This window comes from Oncorhynchus tshawytscha, linkage group LG28 (assembly GCF_018296145.1).
Source record: "Oncorhynchus tshawytscha isolate Ot180627B linkage group LG28, Otsh_v2.0, whole genome shotgun sequence".
Taxonomy (NCBI): domain Eukaryota; kingdom Metazoa; phylum Chordata; class Actinopteri; order Salmoniformes; family Salmonidae; genus Oncorhynchus; species Oncorhynchus tshawytscha.
In genome coordinates, this window is record NC_056456.1 from 20,136,758 (window position 1) to 20,162,575 (window position 25,818).

At 40.4% G+C, this 25,818-nt stretch overlaps 1 protein-coding gene across 2 annotated transcripts in view; it reads left to right on the plus strand.

Moving 5' to 3' along the window:
• The first annotated feature begins 1,992 nt into the window (after positions 1-1,992).
• LOC112226878 (solute carrier family 12 member 7) overlaps positions 1,993-25,818 on the plus strand; it is an 84,621-nt gene continuing 60,795 nt past the window's right edge. Inside the window, exon 1 of one of the 2 annotated variants that reach the window (XM_024391522.2) lies at positions 1,993-2,483. In XM_024391522.2, the coding sequence (XP_024247290.1) occupies positions 2,375-2,483 (109 nt within the window). In that variant the 5' untranslated portion in view covers positions 1,993-2,374. The remainder of the gene's footprint in view (positions 2,484-25,818) is intronic. The other variant, XM_024391521.2, reaches the window with a different exon arrangement.

Below are 25,818 nucleotides of genomic sequence, written 5' to 3' on the forward strand. Positions count from 1 at the left end.
TCAATTAAAAAAATATTGGCAGTTTTGCCATGCACTCAATTAGCCCATGTCAGCAATTTTTTGGGGGATTGGTAAATTAGCCAGCAATCTATACTTAATCATGGTCTAATTACCAACCAGGGGGCTCGCATTGATTTTGTTAGTCACTCTCACTCACTCAGACATATTAAAAACGGCAAACATTTCTCTCTACCCAATGGCAAAATATGTAGAATTGCCGGGAATTAGCTGTAAAACTGCAACATTCTCTTCAGCCCCATGGTTAAATGTGCAGGAAATTAACTCTTTAAACTCCGCTGTCAAGAGGGGGGCAGCTAAAATGTTTTGCTTGCAATTTTTTGGCTTGCCTAATAATTTTGAAGGTATGGGGGGGGGCACATGATATTCTCACGTAACTATTGCCATATTCACGTGCTAGTGTTTTGCTTGTGTAACGGATGTAAAACGGCTAGCTAGGTTAGCGGTGGTGCACGCTAAATAGCATTTCAATCGGTGACGTCACTTGCTCTGAGACCTTGAAGTGGTAGTTCCCCTTGCTCTGCAAGGGCCGTGGCTTTTGTTGAGCGATGGGTAACGATGCTTCGTGGGTGACTGTTGTTGATGTGTGCAGAGGGTCCCTGGTTCGCGCCCGGGTATGGGCGAGGGGACGGTCTAAAATTATACTGTTACATTGATGCTGTTGACCCGGATCACTGGTTGCTGCGGAAAAAGGAGGAGGTCAAAAGGGGGGTGAGTGTAACGGATGTGAAACGTCTAGCTTAGTTAGCGGTGGTGCGCGCTAAATAGCGATGGGTAACGATGGGTAATGATGCTTCGTGGGTGACTGTTGTTGATGTGTGCAGAGGGTTCGCTCCCGGATATGGGCGAGGGACGGTTTAAAGTTATACTGTTACACTTGCACTAGGAAACTCAGACATTTCCGACTTGCTAACTGGCTGTAGATATACACGTGCCGCGTGGAACTAGTTAGCAAGTCAAAAACTTTAATTTGACAAGAACTGTATCCCTTCTAACCATGACCCACTTACACAGACAAGAACCTTGACAATTTTTTTCAATGGTAAACATGCAGATTCTTTAAATGTATTTCTTTTTAACTTAACCTTTATTTAACTAGAGAAGTTAGTTAAGAACAAATTCTTATTTACAATGGCGGCCTACCCCGGCAAAACCCGGACGATGCTGGGCCAATTGTGCGCCACCCTATGGGACTCCCAATCACGGCCGGATGTGATACAGCCTGGATTGCATTTTCAACTCTAAGATAGTTTGTCACCCCCAAAAAACTGTTGTGTTAAATAGCAAGTGAACTATATTATTTTTCCACCAGCTTTGGCTCCACTCCACATTTAATTCTAAATGCCTGCTGCTTGCAAATATTTATTTTTAAACTATTAGAATAATGTTTCTTTGTAGGACAAGGATTGTCCTGACTTTCTAAACTTGGAATTCCCGTGGTGATTCAGTTTTCAGTTTATTAGGCTACAGATCAAATACATTTGGATAATTATAATAATCATGACCTCATGTAGCCTACCAGCACATGTAGGCTATCCGTGAGCTTGTTGGCTAGAGCATGTGCCAAGGCCAGAGTAGACACCTTTGCTATTTAACACAACAGTTTTTGGGGAGTGACAAACTATCGTTAGCGTTGAAAATGCGATGGACACACATTACACTTTCGATTTTTATTGGGGTACACTAAAATTTAAGCGAACAATTACATTTTGTGTAACACGTCATCCCGCGCTGATTTGTATTGGCAACAAGTCCATTTGGTGGAACTACACTACTGGTGGGAAAATGCGCATATTTCCTTTATGCAGATTTCAGAATATAAACATAAAAATGTGTCGCCAATTGGATGGAAACCTAGCTACTGTTGGTTTTTGAGAAGTTTTTTTTTTTTTTTGAGGGGGGATGTGACGTCAACACGTGCATCTGTTTTTGTTATCAACAATAGTTACATTGCAACGCAAAGTAGCATGCAATGTCGTATTTATTTTTCTTGGCAACGTTCTAAAAATCGACAAGTAGATGGAAACATAGAGATAGCATAAATACAGACAGAGAGCTCTTTTCATTAAAGGAAGGGAAATATTTTCAGGAGGTGCCGGTTGTAAAATTAGGAATCTTGTCTGTCGGGACTATAGTTTAGAGAGGGAAGTTGAGTGTAAGAGGACTTTTTCCTGAGGGAGGAGTTGCAGAAACACTCCTTATTTGGAGAACGCCTGGTCACATGGGGGCAGAATCTAAGCGATAGAGATGAGAGAGACGTAACAGGAGAGAACACATCGAACTGTGCCTTGAGATGTTGAGCGGGACTAAGGACGTTGATTTTCTCAGGCTAGAGTCAATGCAGTGAGGGGATAAAATGCCCACCAACTTCACTGTGGTCCCTGTGGAGGATGGCGGGGCCGGGAAGTCAAGTCTCGAACTTGTGTTTAGGGAGGAAGATATTACTCCACGACGACCCTATTCAGGTGAGGGCACACTGTTGACGTTGTCAGGACAGGCTCAGACAAGTGAAGCAGCTTCTGTAGAACAGCTGAACATGTTCACTTTACGTTTACCCTAGCACATAACGTACATAAATATGATATTGCTTTGTTTGTTTATTTTTCTCCTGTCTAAGGGGTTGAAATATATATATTTTTTAAGACGAGTGAACTTTTTGCAACTTCTGAGAAACAAAAACAAGCGAGGGCTTCCTGAGATTTTCCTTGCCTCCATTTCTCTTTCTCTCTCTCTCTCTAAATTCAATCTCACTCTTCTTTGGGTTTTATGCCGAAGTTGACGAAAAAAGTATTGCCGCCACCAACTGAATGGGGATACAAAAAAATGTACAAGAGAAAAGTGCAGTTCCGTTTATCACCATTGATAAATACATGTCACAAAGGCCACTTTCTTCAAATTAAGAATGTCTGAATCTTGCTGGTGACATGCAGGCATTGGTGCATGTTACTGTGTAGTTCCATTGTTATTCACTGACATCGGATCTTCTGTTCTTTCTACCCTTTTTACTGCCTCCACAAAGGAGACAGAAGCTGTGCTTACACCTTGCATTAACATGTGGTTGTTGTCATCGATCCAGATTTGTTGAGTACACATGGTAATAAAATTACTCTTAACTGCCCACTGATTCTGTATTATGAACAGATTTCTTGTCCTTCCCTGTGTGCAAGTAAGTCCAACCTGCCTTGGATCTCCCTTACGACAAGCTGTATAAATCGACAGAAAACGGCACACTGTTATACTCCAGTAGTTTTACAATCTCATCATTACAGTCTATATTTGATATCCACCGATTTAAGACCGAGTGCTACTGTCCCGACATCCTCGACCTTTACACAACCATAAAAATACATATGATTCCATATAGCCTCCTCTTGAACAGTAAACCAGCTTTTTAGGCCTGCATGCATGCATTGGTTGTTTAGGCATGTCTTTGTGGCAATATGTAACTTTATGGGCAACCCTACCAAATTTACATACAAATGTGAGTTATAGATCTATCATTCTACTTGAATGCAAGTCTAAGAAGTGGTAGATCTGTTCTATTTGCACTTTCTATGCTTCCCTTAAGTTTGTCTTTTACTTTTGGGTTTGTAGACCAGAAAATCCAATATTTTTTGATATGGAAAATATATTTCAGTGATTCTCTACACTATGCTAGCTTATTTATGTCACAAACTGAAATTAGGCAAACTGTTAGTTTTAGCATCCAGAAAATGGCGGAGAAATTTCTGCATAGTGCAACTTTTTAATGTGTACCAAAAGTCTTGTATTTCAAAGAACCTCTAATATGATAACCTATAACAACTCGCATGTTCAAATTATGAAAATTGATAAAAGCAGCAATCGATATTGGCAAAGGAGCACGCATGTGTTCGAGCCTCTCTCGGTACCATTGCTGCACCAGGCCGTGTTTGTCTCTTTCTGTCTGTCTCTCTTTAATTCACTCAACTCATTCAATAGCTTGCCCTCAGTGTAACACAATCTTTCTCCCTGTTGCTCTCCCTCCATGTGTTAGGACCATGATTAATGTGAAATCAATATGTATAGTATTACCTTTTTAAAGGTTTCTCAGCTCTGCGTTTCACAGTGGCAGTCACTGCAATAATGCCTTTCCTCTGTCAAGTATTAACTTGCTGTGAATCAGTAGAACTCCATTGTTCTGTGTTGGAAGGGAGATGTCGGTAACTTCCCAAATAAAGGAATCACCAACATAGTGTCTTAATAGGGCGTTGGGCCACCACGATGTAACGGTTTTCTAGTGGTGATGAAGGAGAGTCGGACCAAACTGCAGCGTGTCGATTGAGATTCATGTTTAATCAAATAAAGAAACACAAAACAATAAACGTAACCGAAACAGCCTATCTAGTGCAAACTAACCGAGAGTACACATAGGACACTAAGGACAATCACCCACAACAAACTCAAAGAATATGGCTGCCTAAATATGGTTCCCAATCAGAGACAACGATAAGCACCTGCCTCTGATTGAGAACCATTCCAGACAGCCATAGACTTTGCTAGATAACCCACTAAGCTACAATCCCAATACCACCACCAAAACCCCAAGACAAACACACCACAATTACAAAAACCCCATGCCACACCCTGGCCTGACCAAATACATAAAGATAAACACAAAATACTTTGACCAGGGCGTGACACACGAGCTGCCAGCACAGCTTCAATTAACCTTTTGCATGGCATAGATTCTACAAGTGTCTGGAACTCTATTGGAGGGAAATTCCATCATTTGGTGATTTGTTGATGGTGATGGAAAACACTGTCTTAAGCCACTCTTGCACAAGGTTGATGTACACTCACTGGACTACCCTCACACTCCAACAAACGCACATGCATATTGACTCCACACACACACACATAAATTCCTTCACACTCTTCACATACGCTGCTGCTACTCTCTGTTTATTATCTATACATAGTCACTTTACCTACATATTACCTCAATTACCACAACTAACCCCCGTACATACCCCTGCACATAGACTTGGTACCTCCTGTATATAGCCTCGTTATTGTAATTTTGTGTTACTATGTTTCCTTTAGTTTAGCAAATATTCCTGACTTTTTAAAGACTCTGCATTGTTGGTTAAGGGCTCATGAGTAAGCATTTCACTACACCCGTTGTATTTGGCGCATGTGACAAATACCATTTTATTTGAATTGCTTAATCAACTAAGGAACCACACCTGTGTGGAAACACCAGCTATCAATACACTTTTTGTCCCTAATTTACTCAATTGTTTCCTTTTATTTTGGTAGTTAAAATGGGTTAGGGCAGAGAGGAAGAGGTGACACAAGAGGATTCACTCTGCCCAAAATCTGTCCCGTGAGATATGCTCCATACCTATTTTGTATGGAGGTCTATGGCTTATTTAATCTAATATATGTTTAGGTTGTTAGAAATGTACTGATATAAGTGGATGCACGTTGCTTTCTGGCAATTTTGAGAAAAATTACCCAGTTGTGCCTGTTGTACACACATGTATCTGCCTTCTCATTGGCTAGAATGGTCCCACGTACTTACTTTGCTGTGTATATTCTAGTGGAGTATTTGTTTATTTTAATTTTTTTTTTTTTTTTTTGGGTGGGCGGAGGCAGATTCGGGCCGCCAAGTAAATAATAAATAAAAATAAAATATATATATATATATATATATATATATACAACCGTTCAAAAGTTTTAGAACACCTACACATTCAAGGCTTTTTGAAAATATTCATATTCATGAAATCACAAGTGAAATATATTGAAACACAGCTTAGCCTTTTGTTAATCACCCTGTCATCTCAGATTTTGAAAATATGCTTCACAGCCAAAGCAAGACAAGCATTTGTGTAAGTTTATCGATAGCCTAGCATAGCATTATGTCCAGATAGCAGTAGGCAACTTGGTCACGAAAATCAGAAAAGCAATCAAATTAAATCGTTTACCTTTGATGAGCTTCGGATGTTTTCAATCACGAGACTCCCAGTTAGATAGCGAATGTTCTTTTTTCCCCCAAATATTATTTTTGTAGGAGGAATAGCTCCGTTTGTTCTTCACCTTTGGCTGAGAAATCGACCGGAAATTGCGGTCACGAAAACACCGAAAAATATTCCAAATTAGCTCCATAATATCGACAGAAACATGGCAAATGTTGTTTACAATCAATCCTCAAGGTGTTTTTCAAATATATATTCGATAATATATCAACTGGGACAGTTGGCTTTTCAGTAGAACTGAGAGGAAAAATGGCTACCTCTGTATTTTACGCAAGAATCACTCAGAGCCATCAGGTGACCACTTACGCAATATAGTCGCTTACGCTCATTCTTCAACATAAATGCGTGAAACTACGTCAAAATGCTGTAGACACCTTGGGGAATGCTTAGAAAAAGGAATCTGGTTGATAGCCCATTCACTGCTCAATAGGGACACATCGGAACGCAGAGCTTTCAAAACATGAGTCACGCCCGGATTGGATTTTTCTCAGGCTTTCGCCTGCAATGTCAGTTCTGTTATACTCACAGACAATATTTTTACAGTTTTGGAAACTTTAGAGTGTTTTCTATCCTAGGCTGTCAATTGTATGCATATTCTAGCATCTTGTCCTGACAAAATAGCCCGTTTACTCTGGGAACGTTATTTTTCCAAAAATGAAAATAATGCCCCCTAGTTACAAGAAGTTAAACGTTAATTTGTGTAATTTCTTTACTTCTTAACTTCTTACGGATCATTGGGACGCTAGCGTCCCACCTCGACAACATCCGGTGAAATTGCAGTGCGTGAAATTCAAATTACAGAAATCGCAATATTAAAGATCCATGAAAATTCAAGTGTCATGCATAATTTTAAAAGCTTAACTTCTTGTTGATCCAGCCGCTTTGTCAGATTTAAAAAAGGCTTTACAGCAAAAGCACACCATGCGATTATCTGAGGACAGCGCCCCGCACACAAGCATTACATACATTATCCAACCAAGCAGAGGCGTCACATAAGTCAGAAATAGCAAAAAAAATAATCTCTTACCTTTGAAGATCTTCATCTGGTTGCAATCACAAGGGTCCCAGCTACATAACAAATGGTCCTTTTGTTTGATAAGTTCTTCTTTAATCCACCGGTTTCCCTCGTTCAAAATGCATACAAATGAATCCCGTAAGTTACCAATAAACTTCTTCCAAACATATCAAACAATGTTCCTAATCAATTCTCAGGTACCCTAATATGTAAATAAACAATCAAATTTAAGACGGAGAATACCGGAGACCATTATACCGGAGATAAATAACGAAGCATGCCCGATGCACGCCCTCACCGGCAAACGAAACAAACACTACAGCCAAAATGGGAGCCACTCAGAAAAACTACAAATTCTAGCTCATTTTTCAAAAAACAAGCATGAAACTCTTTCTAAAGCCTGACATCTAGTGGAAGCCATAGAAACTGCAATCTGGGAGGTCTTCCTTTTATATTCCCGTTCCCAGCCATTCTAATCAGTGGTGACCTGGAAAAAAAATTCTGGATGGATTGTCCTTGGGTTTTCACCTGCCATATAAGTTCTGTTATACTCACAGACATTATTTTAACAGTTTTGGAAACTTTAGAGTGTTTTCTATTAGAGGTCGACCGATTATAATTTTTCAATGCCGATATTGATTATTGGAGGAATAAAAAAATAATAAATTATTATTTAAAAATGTTTACATTTTAGAATTAATTTATTAATTTGTAATAATGACAATTACAACTACTGAATGAAAACTTATTTTAACTTAATATAATACATCAAAATCAATTTAGCCTCAAATAATGAAACATGTTCAATTTGGTTTAAATAATGCAAAGTGTTGGAGAAGAAAGTAAAAGTGCAATATGTGCCATGTAAAAAAGCAAATGTTTAAGTTCCTTGCTTATTCTTTCAGTGAAATACGGAACCGTTCCGCATTTTATCTAACGGGTGGCATTCCTAAGTCTAAATATTTCTGTTGCATTGCACAACCTTCAATGTTATGTCATAATTATGTACAATTCTGGCAAATTAATTACGGTCTTTGTTAGGAATAAATGGTCTTCACACAGTTCGCAACGAGCCAGGCGGCCCAAACTGCTACATATGCCCTGACTGCTTGCACGGAACGCAAGAGAAGTGGCACAATTTCCCTAGTTAAAAGAAATGCATATTAGCAGGCAATATTATCTAAGTATGCAAGTTTAAAAATATATACTTGTGTATTGATTTTGAAGAAAGGCATTGATGTTTATGGTTAGGTACACATTGGTGCAACGACAGTGCTTTTTTTTCGCTAATGTGCTTGTTAAGTCATCACTCGTTTGGCGAAGTAGGCTGTGATTCGATGAGAAATTAACAGGCACCGCATTGATTATATGCAACGCAGGAAAAGCTAGATAACTACACATGGTTGATGATATTACTAGTTTAACCTGTCTAGGACAGGTTAACGGAACGTGAACTTGCACAATTGGTGGCTGACTAAATACTTTTTTGCCCCACTGTACCTATATAGCATAGGTACATGACGTAATGACGCCACATAAAATGTTGCGCTACACTTCTGACACAGCATTCCTAACCTAGCCCACAATGTCTGCTGTGTGGATTGAGCAGCGAGACAAGGCAAAATCCATTAAATCCAAGGTAATGGAATTCATTGCCCTTGACAATCAACCGTTCTCTGTCGTGGATGATGGGCACCAGTACACATGTGCGCACCGGTACACACTAGTTTTTTCAGATGTTGCCCTATCGGAGTTACACAGTAATAGCATCACTGCTATTAGCTTCACGACATGCCTACTATGGAACACCGTTTGAGTCTTTGTGTGTCAAAAAAGATACAGTAGCACTGTCAAAGCTGTACAGAAAAGTCTGCAAACACCGGCCACGAACGATATGTTTACAATACCGCATTGGTAATAAAGCATCATTTGTTTGACCTAAACTTCTGGGGTAGCTAGCTTTAGCTTGGTACCTAGCTAGCACCAATACAACCACCCTGAAAACAATGACCAGTAGAAACTGGTCATCTTAGCAATGATTTAGGAATCCTTGTGAGTAAATATTAGCTAGGTTACAGCTTGTTGCTCGCCTACTGAAATTGAACTTTAGTTCATGAAAAAAATAGCTAGCCAGCAACTTAACTCTGTTGCCCAAAGCTTATGTTATAAGCAGCCAGCCAGCTTCATCTGGCTAGTGAAGCTCGACGAGACCGGGTTATGTATTGTGAATCTAGACACAATAAGGATTGGGCACAATAGTGGAATTTGCGGTTTGCGTTCAAAATAAAAGTATGCCATTGACAGTTATGCAAGTGAATACAAATAGTAGAATTATGCCATAGTTTTAATTTGAAGGCTAACCGCAAAGTCCACTATTGTGGCTAATCCTTATTGTGGCAAGCTTCACATAGATGGATCTGACCACCATTAATCAAATTAGAACTGTCTTATAAATTAGGGTTATTTTAGATGATGACACCTAGCTATATAGTTAGCTAGCTAACTATAGCTACTGAAACTGATTGTCGTTTTGCTATGTTTTTGGGGAAGAACATTGTTTGCATCCATGAGCTAGCTAGTTTTTTTTTAATGACCAGCACTGTAGGTGCGCGAGACAACTTTACCAGCATCAGCATATGTATTGATGAATCGTTGTGACATATACGAGTGATCGAGTAATCAATGTCTAATAACTATGTAAAAAATGTAATTAAAGCGTTGAATTATTATGTGACGCGCAGTCATATTCAGGTCCTGATTGGTCAACAAGCTTATTTGACACGTCAAATAGTGTTATTTGACACGCAAAGACCCAAACGGCGTTCCATAGAAATCCTGGTTGAGAATGAAACGACTGAACAAATGAACAATGAAACAGCACAGCAAGTAAGTGAAAAGAAATAGGTTTTGTGATACTGCCTGGATTTGAACCAGGGACTGTAGTTACGCCTCTTGCATTGATATGCAGTGCCGTAGACTGCTGTGTGTGTGTTTAACTATTTAACTGTACTAGAATGCTTAAAAGGCTGCTAAAAATTTAAATATCGGTTATCGATATCGTTTTTTTTTTGGCAAAGAAAATATCGGATATCAGATTAGGACAAAAATCTAATATTGGTGCATCACTAAAAAAAATCATGTTAAACACTATTGCACACTGTCACGCCCTGGTCAAAGTATTTTGTGTTTATCTTTATGTATTTGGTCAGGCCAGGGTGTGGCATGGGGTTTTTGTAATTGTGGTGTGTTTGTCTTGGGGTTTTGGTGGTGGTATTGGGATTGTAGCTTAGTGGGTTATCTAGCAAGGTCTATGGCTGTCTGGAGTGGTTCTCAATCAGAGGCAGGTGCTTATCGTTGTCTCTGATTGGGAACCATATTTAGGCAGCCATATTCTTTGAGTTTGTCGTGGGTGATCGTCCTTAGTGTCCTATGTGTACTCTCGGTTAGTTTGCACTAGATAGGCTGTTTCGGTTTCGATTACGTTTATTGTTTTGTGTAGTGTTCGTGTTTCTTTGTTTGATTAAACATGAATCTCAATCGACACGCTGCAGTTTGGTCCGACTCTCCTTCATCACCACTAGAAAACCGTTACACACACAGTGAGTCCATGCAATTTATTATGTGATTTGTTAAGCACATTTTTCCCATAACAAAGGGGTTGAATACTTATTGGCTCAAGACATTTTAGCTTTTCATTTTTTATAAAAAAACATTATTCCACATTATGGGGTATTGTGTGTTGGCCAGTGACAAACTCAATTTAATTTGAAATTGATTAAGTCTGTAACTAGTGGGGTTTATTCATGGATGCCAAGGGATGCCAGGCTTCAACAAAAAAATGATTTTATCTTTCGTCTCTCGGTGTTTCATAGTTTTCCTTTAATTCGCAAGTGGCTGACTGTATCTCACCGGAGAAAGCATCCGAGTGAGCGTGACAGCACCCCTCTGTCTCTCTACGTGTAGGCCGTCTATCTGATGCTGTCTGGTCCAAACAACTATGACTTTGTTTCCGCCCGTAGCATTGAATGGAATGCAAGGGAAGCCAGCAAGCATTTGGTCTCCTTTCTATCAAGTATAACAAATTAACCAATATGAGATCAACAGTGAATGGTCCTGGTGCACCCCAAAAAAATGTCAGGGGAAGCCAGCTTGGATTTTGGTATCACTCCTATCAAATTACACTGAGAACATACGTCATTGACCGAGAACACTTGAATTGTTGCATCTCATTGTGTTAGTGTCCTCCAGTGGCTAGCTGACTAGCTAAAGTGGTCCCTTTACTAAATTAGTCATGGATGGAGATATGGATTTGGACTTGGTTTTACTTCATTCTCTGTATTGGCCAGTGATTATAACTGCGATTCTATTCCATTCATTCATACATACATTGTTGAGCCCCTGGCCCGAGAGGATGGAAGTTCAATATGTAGAAGGCTAATGTTAACTAGCTAACGCTGCCCATGAAGGGAAGTTAGTCTAACGAGCAAGCATTTTAGCAAGGTAGCCCAGGATAACAAATATAATCAAATCAGATGTTATAATGCTTACTTACGAGTCCCTAACCAACAATACAGTTAAAAAAATATGGCTAAGAATAAGAAATAAAAATAACAAGTAATTAAAGAGCAGCAGTAAAATAACAATAGCGAGACTATATACAGGGGTGTACCGGTACAGAGTCGATGTGCGGGGACACCAGTTAGTTGAGGTAGTTATTAGTGACTATGCAAAGATAATAACAGAGAGTAGTAGCGGCAATGTGAATGAAGAGGGGGGGGGGCATTACAAATAGTCTGGGTAGCCATTTGATTTTATATTCAAGAGCCTTATGGCTTGGGGGTAGAAGCTGTTTAGAAGCCTCTTGGATCTAGACTTGGCGCTCCGGTACCGCTTGCCGTGCAGTAGCAGTGCGAACAGTCTATGACTAGGGAGGCTGGAGTCTTTGACAATTTTTAGGGCCTTCCTCTGACACCGCCTGGTATGGAGGACCTGGATGGCAGGAAGCTTGGCCCCGTGATGTACTGGGCCTTGCGCACTACACTCTGTTGTGCCTTGCGGTCTCAGTCCGAGCAGGTGCCATAACAGGCAGTGATGCAACCGGTCAGGTTGCTCTCGATGGTGCAGCTGTAGAACCTTTTGAGGATCTGAGGACCCATGCCAAATCTTTTCAGTCTCCTGAGGGGGAATAGGTTTTGTCGTGCCCCCTTCACGACTGTCTTGTTGTGCTTGGACCATGTTTGTTTGTTGGTGATGTGAACACCAAGGAACTTGAAGCTCTCAACCTACTCCACTACAGCCCCGTCGATGAGAATGGAGGGGTGCTTGGTCCTCCTTTTCCTGTAGTCCACAAACATCTCCTTTGTCTTGATCACATTGATTGAGAGGTTGTTGTCCTGGCACCACTTGGCCAGGTCTCTGAACTCCTATTGGGAGGTCTCGTCATTGTCGGTGATCAGGCCTACCACTTGAGTCATCTGCAAACTTAATGATGGTGTTGGAGTCGTACCTGGCCGTGCAGTCATGAGTGAACAGGGAGTACAGGAGGGGACAGAGCACGCACCCTTGAGGGGCATGTTGAGGATCAGCATGGCGGATGTATTGTTACCTACCCTTACCACCTGGGGGCGGCCCGTCAGGTCGAGTTGTAGAGGGAGGTGTTTATTCCCAGGTCCTTAGCTTAGTTATGCGCTTTGAGGGCACTATGGTGTTGAATGCTGAGCTGTAGTCAATGAATAGCATTCTCACATAGGTGTTCCTTTTGTCCAGTTGGAAAAGGGCAGTGTGGAGTGCAATAGAGATTGCACCATTTGTGGATCTGTTAGGGTGGTATGCAAATTGGAGTGGGTCTAGGGTTTCTGGTATAATTGTGTTGATGTGAGCCATGACCAGCCTTTCAAAGCACTTCATGGCTGCAGATGTGAGCGCTATGGGTTGGTAGTCATTTAGGCAGGTTACCTTAGTGTTCTTGGGCACAGGCACTATGGTGGTGTGCTTAAAACATGTTATTACAGACTTGGACAGGGAATGGTTGAAAATGTCAGTGAAGACACTTGCCAGTTGGTGAGCGCATGCTGGCAGTACACGTCCTGGTAATCCGCCTGGCCCTGAGGCCTTGTGAATGTTGACCTGTTTAAAAGGTCTTCCGGAACAGCTTGCGCTCTCATGCATGTTTCAGTGTTATTTGCCTCGAAGCTAGCATAGAAGTAGTTCAGCTCTTCTGGTAGGCTCGTGTCACTGGGCAGCTCTCTGCTGTGCTTCCCTTTGTAGTCTATAATGGTTTGCAAGCCCTGCCACATCCAACGAGCGTCGGAGCCGGTGTAGTACGATTCGATCTTAGTCCTGTATTGACACTCTGTTTGATGGTTCGTTGGAGGACATAGCAGGATTTCTTATAAGCTTCCGGGTTAGTCACGCTCCTTGAAAGCGGCATCTCTAGCCTTAGCTCAGTGCGGATTTTGCCTGTAATCCATGGCTTCTGGTTGGGGTATGTACGTACGGTCACTGTGCGGACGTCGTCATCAATGCACTTATTGATGAAGCCAATGACTGCTGTGGTGTTCTCATCAATGCCATCGGAGGAATCCTGGAACATATTCCAGTCTGTGCTAGCAAAACAGTCCTGTAGCTTAGCATCTGCTTCATCTGACCACCTTTTTTTCCCTTTTCTTGATCTAGTCACTTGTGCTTCCTGCTTTCATTTCTGCTTGTAAGCAGGAATCATGAGGATATAATTATGGTAAGATTTGCCAAATGTAGGGAGAGCTTTGTATTCGTCTCTGTGTTTGGAGTAAAGGTGGTCCAGAGTTTTCCCCCCTCTGGTTGCACAATTAACATGCTGATAGAAATTAGGCAAAACTTATTTAAGTTTCCCTGCATTAAAGTCCCCGGCTACTAGGAGCGCCGCATCTGGGTAAGTGTTTTCTTGTTTGCTTATGGCGGAATACAGCTCGTTCAATGCTGTCTTAGTGCCAGCCTCCATCTGCGGTGGTAAATAAACAGCTACGAAAAATACAAAGAAATTTAAGTGTGTACTGTATGACAGTGTTTCGTCAACATGAGAGGAGGATGGCATTGGCGTTTCTCTACAAGTAGGGTCAGTCAACATTTATCTACTTGCACACACACACACAGTAGAACTAATGCTTAGCTTACGTTGATTGGACGAAATCGTTTTTGGTATCTTTTAGTTATCACTGTATTAGACTAAGCAAAGGTGATTTGATGTTGAAGTTGAATTGGTGCTGGAATAGTGGCCCCTGTTTTCTTTGCGACTTTCCCTCTCTGTGGTTCTAAATCAATAGTTGTTTAGTAGTCTGAAAATGTCGGAAACATTAGGTTGCTTGACCATGCTGTAGGTCATGTAACTCTCTGTTTTCATGCAATATGCTTTGTGGACTAAACCAGACAGAGTTTGCCATCTGGTTTTGTGATAAAACAAAGGTGTGGTTGAATTTATTCTCCCACTATTGTCTCAGCCTTTAGGCCTATATATCACAGTGCCGAGGCATATGAACTAACAGGTTATAGAACTAACAGGTTATAGAGCAAACAATGCAATTATCACAACACTTAGGTTGTAATATGGCTTTTTTCTGGCTTCCCCAGTGATTTTACCCACCCACCGCTACTGGCTGTGACACAACATTTTGAAAAAGAAAAAGGTGTGAATTGTTTCTGAAGGCCCTGTATTATAGGACGACTTGGGAGAATGATGATCCGCAACAGACAGTACATCTCAGTATTAGAACTTAAAATATAGTCAGACTAGCCTGCTACTGTGCTTTTCTAGACCTTATAAACTGCAGAGAGTAGACCCACAACTAATACAAATGGAATTAAATATTAAAATCACAGGGCTTGTGCGCTGTTATTCAGTATACATTTTCACTGCAGTTTAAAGCCTTGAGTAGAATTGTGTACCCACTTGAAAATAATAATGCAATTATTCATTGGAATGTGGTGTTGTAGGATGATTGTATTGTCCTCAAGCAAGCTCAATAGGGGAGCTTTTTAAGGTGCGTGTCTCACTGTTCTTTCATACACCTGGCCCCTCTACTTATTTCGAAAATTGGTTAGCATATTGCAGATCTGGACAAATTATCCACCTACCACTATTGTCACTGTGAATGGTGGATAGAGGGCAGGATAGACTGGTAGACTATGTTGACCTGTGGTATAGTTAGCGCGCAGAAAAGCGTTGTGCATAAGGGATGTACCAAAACACCTTGATATAGGGGCGGCGCATGAAAGCAGATGAAGAAATGTAGCTAGAATGGAAGAAATTATATAGTAAAACCTGCAAAAGGGTAAATGTAAAAGAAACTCACTGCCCTTTCCTGTGCCCAATAAAATAAAAACACACAACCCTCCTCAAAGCAATTTTTTAAAATAAGTTTGACAACCTTCCCCTTTTTTGGACCACCCCAATTAATTTCTAAATTTCCCTTAATTTATTGGAATGTCACAGGCTGACTGCCAGCTCGTACTGTAGGATTCTATTTGAGTGTTTGCACACAACACCGTTCTTATAAAACCTTAGTAATTCTAGTTGCTTTATAAAAAATATTTACTGATGAGTACTTTCTATGATTGTCTCAATTGTCTAGACATCAGTAGGCAGGTTTCCATTTACCCAGGTTATTAGACAATAGCATTGTCGCAAAAAATAATAATTGCGACGCGTAATGGAAACGGCAGATATAGGAGACATTTTCTAAAGATCTTACATTTTTATCCGTTCAACGGGTGGATTATAACTTTATTGCGACAAATTATGATGGAAATTGTGTTTTTCAAGTCAATGACGATTGACAAATAATTTTGAAGGTACGCGGCGGGGCACATGATGTAAATAGGAGTGTGTACATGCATTGAGTTATTGAGCTTGTTTTAGCTGATTTCATGCGGCTACAGATGACAGATTACAAACAATCCTTTCCATTTTGGATGTATTTTATTTGCAACTGCTAGGAGAACATATATTATGTTATTGTACTGATCAACAACATTTGCATATAAGAAGCAGTCTCTTCTCTTGTAAATGTGTGCGTTGTCTCTTTTTAAGAAAGTATTTACTTCATTAGCAAGGCAGAATGTGGCATATGGAATCTAGTGGAAACCAGACGGGTGGGGAGGGAGACGAGGAAGCGAATGAGGTTTTGTTAACTAAGTTAATTAATAACGTTTTTTGACAATCAGCTTTGAAGTCAGCATATTTTGCGTTATGGTTTGCAAACGAAGTACTAGGCTAGTGAATTGATTTTTCTTCAGCTGTAAGCTATCAATGAAAGTTAGCCTATAATTCAGCCTATAAAGTCACTCAATTGTCATACTTGAGTAAAAGTAAAGATGCCTTGATAGAAATTGTCTCATGTAAAAGTGAATGTCACCCAGTAAAATACTACTTCTGAAAGTATCTGGTTTTAAATGTACTTAAGTACAGTGGTGGAAAAGTACTCAATTGTTATACTTGAGTAAAAAGTACATGCTATACATCTAATTCCTTATATTAATTAAACCAGAGGGCATAATTACACACTCAAAACACACAGACATCATTTACAAATGTATTTGTGTTTAGTCTGCCAGATCAGAGGCAGTAGGGATGAAAACACATTATATTGATAGGTGTGTGAATTGGACCATATTGCTGTCCTGCCTGAGCATTCTAAGTGAAACAAGTTATTTTGGGTGTCAGGGAAAATGTATGGGAGTAAAAAGTACATATTAATTTAGGAATGTAGTGGAGTTAAAGTGAAAGTTGTAAAATATAAATAGTCAAGTACAGATATCCCTAAAACAACTTAAGTAGTACTTTAAAGTACTTTTACTTATTAAGTATACGGAACAAAAATATAAACTCAACATGCAAAAATGTCAAAGATTTTGCTGTGTTTTTTTAGAAGGAAATCAGTCAATTTAAATAAAGTCATTATTTCCTAATCTATGGATTTCACATGACTGGGCAGGGTCGCAGCCTGGGAAGGCATAGGTCCACCCAGTTGAGAGCCAATTGCAGTCTCCCTCAACCTGAGACATTGGTGGCATTGTGTTGTGTGAGTGGCCTTTTATTGTCCCCAGCACAAGGTACACTTGTGTAATGATCATGCTGGTTTATCAGCTTCTTAATATGCCACACCTGTCAAGTGCATGGATTATCTTTACAAAGGCTAAAATGCTCACTAACAAGGATGTAAAAACATTTTTGCACAACATTTGAGAGGGGGACCAGCACTTTACGTGTTGCGTTTATATTTTTGTTCAGTGAAATTTACACCACTGGTTTTAGCCTGAGTGGACATTGTTTTGCGAACTGTTTAAACATTTCTACACGCAATGTTGTATTGTTTAAGTGTGCAAATTTCTGTGCAGCATGTGGGTGGTGGGGAGCTAACGATGCAGCCCAGACAGCTCTAGCAATGAATGAGGAAGTGGAGCAGGCACTTTTCTCTTTGCGTTATTAAGGGGTTGCGCTGATAGACAGACTTCATCACTTGAGCCATTTGGCAGACGTACCGAAACTAACAAATTCTAGTACCTATTTATTTGGTTATTTTTATCAGAAGTACTGAAGTTTCGATATAACGTGCAACACTAGTATGAGTCACACAGAACACGTAAGGGCAGGCTTTGGTCTGTTGTCATTATTGGGCTGTAATCAGCAGTAGGAAGACTTCACTCATTTCCAGCTATTATATCTGTGTTACGTCATGTGCTCTCCGCTCTGTTCTTATGCCTACAGTACCTGTACTCGCACACTGCTGTCTCCACACAATACGTCCAGTATTAACATAGTTTTCCAAAATGGACTGCTTAGACAGTGTCAGGTATCACAGCATCGTGGGTCTCTCTCCCTGCAATGCACTAAATATACAGCCCATAAAGGCTTGTTTGTTTTGTCATAACTTAACATCAATAAACTCATAAAACCTGTGTTTCTATTCGAGGGCGTCATGCACCCATTATTTTAAACGTCTGAAACAGCTTTTTCCTACAATCTAGAGCTGTAATCATTATGCCTAATTATATGTAAAGATAGTTAGGCTAGCTTGCCCCGAGACTGCCTGGCAGCTCACCCACTGGAGAGAAGCACGAGATTGAATTTCACTCAACTTTCTAGAGTATCCCCTATCAATGTTTCCCTTTTTACTGTGGAAATTCTGATTGAATCAATGCAATATTAGCCACTTTCAATGCAACATATCGTAACAAAATGAACTATGCGAGAGATTTTGTTGTAGGCAGAACGCATCAGATTAGGATTCTATTGGATTGACACACATGACTCAGCCAGTACTCTACACAGACCGGTGCAGTATAACCAATCAGAGCTGCAGTAGGCCTAAATGCAAATAGACCATTGCCATATATGGGTCTGTCTTTACAGCTGTGGTCGTGAGTAGATGTGCTTGTTTTGAGATCAAAGCCACGTCTGCACATTTTGTTAATATCCTTTGCTAGTTAGTGAGTTATTAGCCCAGTTGTATATCATTTGTCAGCATTAGGGTAGTGATTGCTTCCCGGAAGAGCACACAATGTGTACATTTCTAGACATCTTTGAAATGCTAGTCAGGTAAATAACTTTTTGTGTCTTAAAGGGGCAGTGTTGTATTTTGAGACAGGCTTGAATAAGCTAAGTTGCCAATAGGTGGAGTGCAGCCTAATTTGTCTGATTCTCTGTAATAATGGTATGGAAATAATGCATTTTATTTTGTAAAGTGGTTTCTTGCATTAAACACCACAACACCATTTTCAGTCACTTCTGTGTCTGAAGGACACGTGGATAAACAGGTTTTTATAGGCCTACATTGAACACCACACATTGACTGCTACTGAATGACAGATCCACTATTTCCATGTTAAGATGTTATGGGATGCATTTCATCCATTGTTTTTGATGGTAGGTCACTCTTATAGGCCTACGTTATGATCAAATAGCCACAGGAGCCTACTTGGTCACTGATACAACTGTAACATAAAGCAGGTACAGCCTCAGTGTGGAAGTTGCAAAGAATTTCCCAGACATATGAGTTTGCACTCAACAGATGTGAAATGTCAGGGAACATTGGTGGCTAGTATTACAGAGAAACAACAAAACATTTTTTGCTTTATTTATTCATCAAGAAGGAATTAATAGGCTACATAGCTTGATCAACTTAATTTCCAAACATACCTCCTGCTAGTCCTTCCCATTACCCGCAGTTAAAATCAAATCCAAGACTGTGTCACTCTACACCAGTGGTCACCAACCGATCGGTTGATCTTCAAGGCATAGTCAATCACCAATTTTTGGGGTAAAAAACCCTCCAACAATAAAGCCTTTACGTTGCTGTTTTTTAAAATTTGTCTCCTGCTGTTTGCGGTAGGTGATCCCGATACAAGCTGCCCTGTGTGCTGAGTAGGTCTAAGTGTTCTGACTTTAAAACCATTTCATGTGTCTGAAAGTACAAATCCGCCTTCCCGGCAGCCTGAATCAAGTGCACTATAGGTCTACCACTGGCCAATCGGACTGCTCTGATTTGTCTGTAGTAACATAGCAGGCGTAAACAAATAAAAGCTACAGCAAAGTTAATATTGTGAGATTTCAAAACTTAGGAGAGTCTGTCAACAAATACAGCAAAGAGCTGCTGTTTTTGAGTGAGTTCATATTTAACTCAGCACTGTAAACACTTTTTTTATTCAACACCTAGGCTATATAAGTCATAAAATGTGCGTTTTTCCTTCTTCCACTCACGCTACAATAAGCACTGCAGCTGTAATGAATGACTAGGAACGTGTATCTATAGGCTTGCGTAGTTGTTGTTATTAGCAGCTTGGGTCTTTTTTAATATCAAGGAAAATGTCACTTTCTCTGTTCATAGGAGTAACAACATGAATTTGTGCATGAGGCAGAAATAATGTGGTGAGACTTGAGTTTAACCATCAACTGGAAGACGGTGTCCCCTTTTGGTCAGTGTCAGTGGAGGAAAGGGAGAGTGGAGGGATGCTGAGAGGTGTACCCTCAGCCTGCTGCTCTCTCTCTCCACTGAGACCACCATGAGCCCAGTCAAATAAAAAGCTAATATTTTAAATGTATGCTCACAGGTGTGCCTCACAAGTAATACAAAAACAAATATATTGTGTGGTCATATAGCCTATCTCAAATGTCAGAACAACAATGCATTGGTAGGGCAATTCAAGCAAAGTCCATATGCGGTGATAATGTATTGGTCCTATAGCCTACTGCACAAACCTTATTGCTACAGTACTGTTTTTAATGTTGCATAGGCTTACATTTTTATTTATATTTTGGCTTGAATTTTGACTCCGTGATCTTGACTCAAAGGTTGGTGACCACTGCCCTACACTCTCTACTCCTCCACTGAAGATACGGCCCATACCAAAGCAGTGGTTATCAAACTTTTTGGTCCCCTAAAAGGAGTGGTTCGAATCTCATGGTACAATACCGTAGGCCTATGTTAGTTACCCGATCAAATAGGCAAAGGTATACATATCAAATATAAATGGTATATGTAGCTTATTAAAATGTACGAAATATATATTTTTACCATTGTTTCATACTCTCGACCCCCACAAAATGTTTGAGACCCCCAGTTTGAGAACCACTGGACTACAGTATCTAACGTCCTCCCAAGGCATCTCTTTGCTCCATGCACCTTGGGTGGAACCACTTACTAGGGAGAATAGGGGGGGTACTCTTTGCCTAGTCCAGTCAGTGTGCCCCCTCTGCAAAACACTGGCGACATATCTTTTTATAAATAGTGGATTCTCTGTTAATTTCATTCAGTGAGCCAGAGTCTGAGGCAGTGTGAGAAACGATAGTTAGCACTGTCATTCATAATTGTTTATGAATGAGGTAGAGTTAGGCTTATTTGCTGTTTTGACATATAGGATGACCAAATTTGAGCAACAGTATCATGGTGGGCTACATGCTTATCATTTTGAATTAACTTTGCTTCATTGTTTCCTGAAAACTACCTCCCCCATTGGCAGAAGCAATAAAAGGTCAGACTTCCCTCCCTTGGGACTAGGATGAGATTACAATCTGTTTTTCTGTGTCTGTGTTCCTAGAGATAGAGAAGACCCAGGGGCCCATGTGGTTACATTCAGGCTAACCTCAGTTTGTTTACAATGTGATTCTCCTATTAATTTAAGCAAGATCTGTTGTTTCCGCAGTCTGCACGACCTAACTGTAGATAATTTCTCCTTATTCTGTGGAGAGTGACTTCAACACAGCGACTCATGAGACTGTTGAAATCCTGTTCACAGAGTACCACAGGCCAACGCCCAACCAATCCGCAAGCTTGTTAAGAATGTGTAGGCCTGACCTACTGTCTTTCTCAATAAGTCTACCCTCAGGGCATTCAACTTCGTCACTGCCTATCACAATAAGAGCACAATAAGAGCACCAAACAGAGCCCTAACACAAGTCCTCTGCCGTGCCATGCTGTATGCATATGCATGTGATGGCATTTAATGTTCAATGCTACTGTAATTCGCATAGCCTTTCATGACAATGGTGCTCTAATTTTGTTTTACTTTCCCCCTCTGGGTTGATGACAAACAGTATTTTTTTCTGAGTGACCCCAGGTTGGATATATAGCATCTTGTTTACAGTAATTGAACATAGTTTTTATGATGTTATAGTCTTTTGCATGGTGTTACATGATACCATCGTCAACTATGTCAGAGCAGGGAATGTCAGTGTTGCTTGTGTGTTGTTTTTTAATATGCGTGAATGAAACAGAAATGACTTGCGTCATTGTAGGCTACTGTGAATGAATTGAAGATGGTTAAATGCCTGAGCGGCATGGGACAGTTCACAGCAGCATGTGCATTATTTATGCCTAGTAACAGGCAAAGTGTTCATATTCTTATATTTTCTTATTGTTGCATTGTCGAGAATGAACCGGTCTGCTGATACAGTGCCAGTTTGTGAATTCTCATCCGAGTAAAGAAGTGCAACTGAAGCATAAAATGTGTCTGATGCCGAGCTGAAATTACAATGAGAAGCATTTTAGATCTGTATTTATAAAACGCAGCAAGATATTTCTTACATGTGTTTTTATATTTTTTTAATGCGTGAAAAACAAAGAATGCTGTGTTAATGTGACCCCTAAGTTTAACTTGCTAGTTATCTAAGTATGTGGCTGAATTAATAAGGTAACGGTGCATTATATTGTGAAGAGCTTTCTGCCGTGTTTGAGAAGCATTTTGGAGGAGTTATCTGTACTGCTGCCACTGCAGCTTGATCCTTGTTTTTTCTCCTCTCTGTTCTCTGCCTGTCTGCTCCCCCCTCATCTTCTCCCGAGCAAAGCAGGGAGGCCCAATGCCTTAGTGACACCAGACTTCACACAGACACGGTGTGTACACATGCTGCTCCAGAGCCAGTACTGTTCTTCCTTCAGACAAGCATGCGTCAACACTTGTTCATTTGCCCAATGTATCTCATTCACTTTCGCTTGTAAATGTCCAAACTCAGTAAAAATGACATTCGGTAGCTCTTGACTATACATTGCCTTCAGAAAGTATTCAGACCCATTGACTTTTTCCACATTTTGTTGTGTTGCAACCTTATTCTATAATGAATAAAAAAATTAATCCTCAGCATTCTACACACAATACCCAATAATGATAAAGTGAAAATAGGTTTACAATTGATTGGACATGATTTGGAAAGGCACACACCGGTCTATATAAGGTCCCACAGTTGACATGTGCATGTCAGAGCAAAAACCAAGCCATGAGGTCGAAGGAATTGTCTGTAGAGCTCGGAGACAGGGTTGTGTTTTGGCACAGATCTGGGGAAGGGTAACAAAAAATGTCTGCAGCATTGAAGGTCCCCAAGAACACAGTGGCCTCCATCATTCTTAAATGGAAGAAGTTTGGAACCACCAAGACTCTTCCTAGAGCTGGCTCCCCGGCCAACCTGAGCAATTGGGGGAGGGCCTTGGTCAGGGAGGTGACCAAGAAACCGATGGTCACTGACAGAGCTCCAGAGTTCCGCTGTGGAGATGGGAGAACCTGCAAGAAGGACAAACATCTCTGCAGCACTCCACCAATCAGGCCTTTATGCTAGAGTGGCCAGACGGAAGCCACTCCTCAGTAAAAGGCACATGATAGCCCTCTTGGAGTTTGCCAAAAGGCACCTAAAGGACTCTGACCATGAGAAACAAGATGGTCTGATAGTCATCTCTGGTCTGATGAAACCAAGATTGAACTCTTTAGCCTGAATGTCAAGCATCACATCTGGAGGAAACCTGGCACAATCCCTACGTTGAAGCATGGTGGTGGCAGCATCATGATGTTCGATCAGGTTCATCCCCACATCTCTGGAGAGACCTGAAAATATCTATGCAGCAACGCTCCCCATCTAACCTGACAGAGCTTGAGAGGATCTGCAGAGAAGAATGGGAGAAATTCCCTAAATACAGGTTTGCCAAGCACGTAGCGTCATACCTAAGGAGACTCTAGGCTGTAATCGCTGCCAAAGGTGCTTCAACAAAGTACTTAGTAAAGGGTCTGAATACTTTTTTATGTTTAATAAATTAGCAAAACATTTCCTTTATCTGCTTTGTAAATATTTATGGGGTATTGTGTGTAGATGGTTCCCCTCCCCCCTCATCATTGTCATACATTTTTGAATAAGGCTGTAACCTAACAAAATGTGGAAAATGTCAAGGGGTCTGAATACTTTCCGAAGGCACTGTATATGTAAAACTTTACACGCTGGATTGCCTGTCTTGTCCTGCAATTCATTTATTTTCATTTGCTATCATTAGCATATTTATTTAGCTAGCATCCTCCATGGAAATTCTCTATTACTTGTGCTAATTTTGTTAGCATTATGGCAATAGATTCCCAATGGTTTTTTTTGGCACCCCCTTGTGTACTAAGCTGGTAATACTATAAATCTAGGATAAGAAAATTCTGGATACCGTCCCACCCTATGTGGAACGCATGTTATGCGTGCAAAAAGAGATTTTTTTCAAACGGAGCCCAAGCCCTGATAAAAAAAAAATATATATAAACAAATACAAGTATGTCTGTGTAGCTGCTTGTAGAAACCTTAGAATCTGCTCTTTCTAATGGTGTAAAGAAATAGAAAATCTGATCTGGATGAACCTCTAGGAGGATTTGAAAAAGTTGTTTTTATTATCCACGTTTCATATTTTTTTCCTACCCTCACTGCACTTTGTTAGATATCATGCACATTGATGGCTTCCTAGCAAACGTCCTCGACAACAGATTTTTCTCATTTTCATAGTAGCAGCAGACAGTTATCTAAATAGGCTTTTGGGACTCCAAGAGAAGAGGAATAGCGGCTTGCGCACGGGCTCATCTGGAAAAGAGAGGCTATGTGTAGCCGAAGAAGCTCATTCATCATAATAATGGTGCCGAAGGAGATGGCTGCCGTTTTATTATTCTGTAACGAATTGTGCTATTGTGTATGTTTTTTTGTGTTATTTGTAACTTATTTCGTACATAATGTTTCTGCCACCGTGTCTTATGACTGAAAATAGCTTCTTGATATCAGGGCAGCCAATACTCACCCCGTAGTGACACCCCATCCCGTGACGGACATAAATCTTCCTCGAAAATATTCCTATTCATGAAAATCACAAGTGAAATATATTGGAATACAGCTTAGCCTTTTGTTAATCACCCTGTCATCTCAGATTTTCAAAATATGCTTTACAGCCAACGCTAGACAAGCATTTGTGTAAGTTTATCATAGCCTAGCATAGCATTATGCCTTGCTAGGAGCAGGCAACCTTGTCACGGAAATCAGAAAAGCAATCAAATTAAATCGTTTACCTTTGATGAACTTCGGATGTTTTCACTCCCAGGTAGACAGCCAAAGTTCATTTTTTCCCCCTAAAGATTATTTTTGTAGGCGAAATAGCTCCGTTTGTTCTTCACGTTTGGCTGAGAAATCGCCCAAAATTGAGGTCAACACAACGCTGAAAAATATTCCAAATTAGCTCCATAACATCGACAGGAACATGGCAAACGTTGTTTAGAATCCATCCTCAAGGTGTTTTTCTAATATCTATTCGATAATATATCCGTTGGGACAATTCGTTTTTCACTTGGACCGATTGGAATAATGGCCACCTCTGTATTTTACGCGAGAATCTCTCTCGGAGCCACCATGTGACCACTTACGCAATGTGGCCGCCTATGGCTATTCTTCAACAGAAATGCGTAAAACTACGTTACAATGCTGTAGACACCTTGGGGAATACGTAGAAAGCGTAAGCTTGTTGACGGTACATTCACAGCTAAATAGGGAGTCATTGGAACGCAGCGCTTTCAAAACCTGGGGCACTTCCGGATTGGATTTTTCTCAGGCTTTTGCCTGCAACATCAGTTCTGTTATACTCACAGACAATATCTTTAAAGTTTTGGAAACGTTAGTGTTTTCTATCCAAAGCTGTCAATTATATGCATATTCTAGCATCTTGTCCTGACAAAATATCCCGTTTAAAACGGGAACATTTTTTCCAAAAATGAAAATACTGCCCCCTAACACCAAGAGGTTAAACAAGTCAGATGGAAGGATTTACTTTGGCCGCCCGACCTGGCCCTCATCCCAGTCATTCGCAGGAGGAAAAGACAGAGATATCATGGACGAAGGTCCGGGTGCCTTGTAAGGATCCGTCGCAGAGAGGGTAATCTACCTTTTCCATCGGTCCTATTAGTCAACATTCAATTAATCAATAGTAAAATAGACAACTACGATCACATATCTAACCAACGGGACATTAACCGTAATATCTT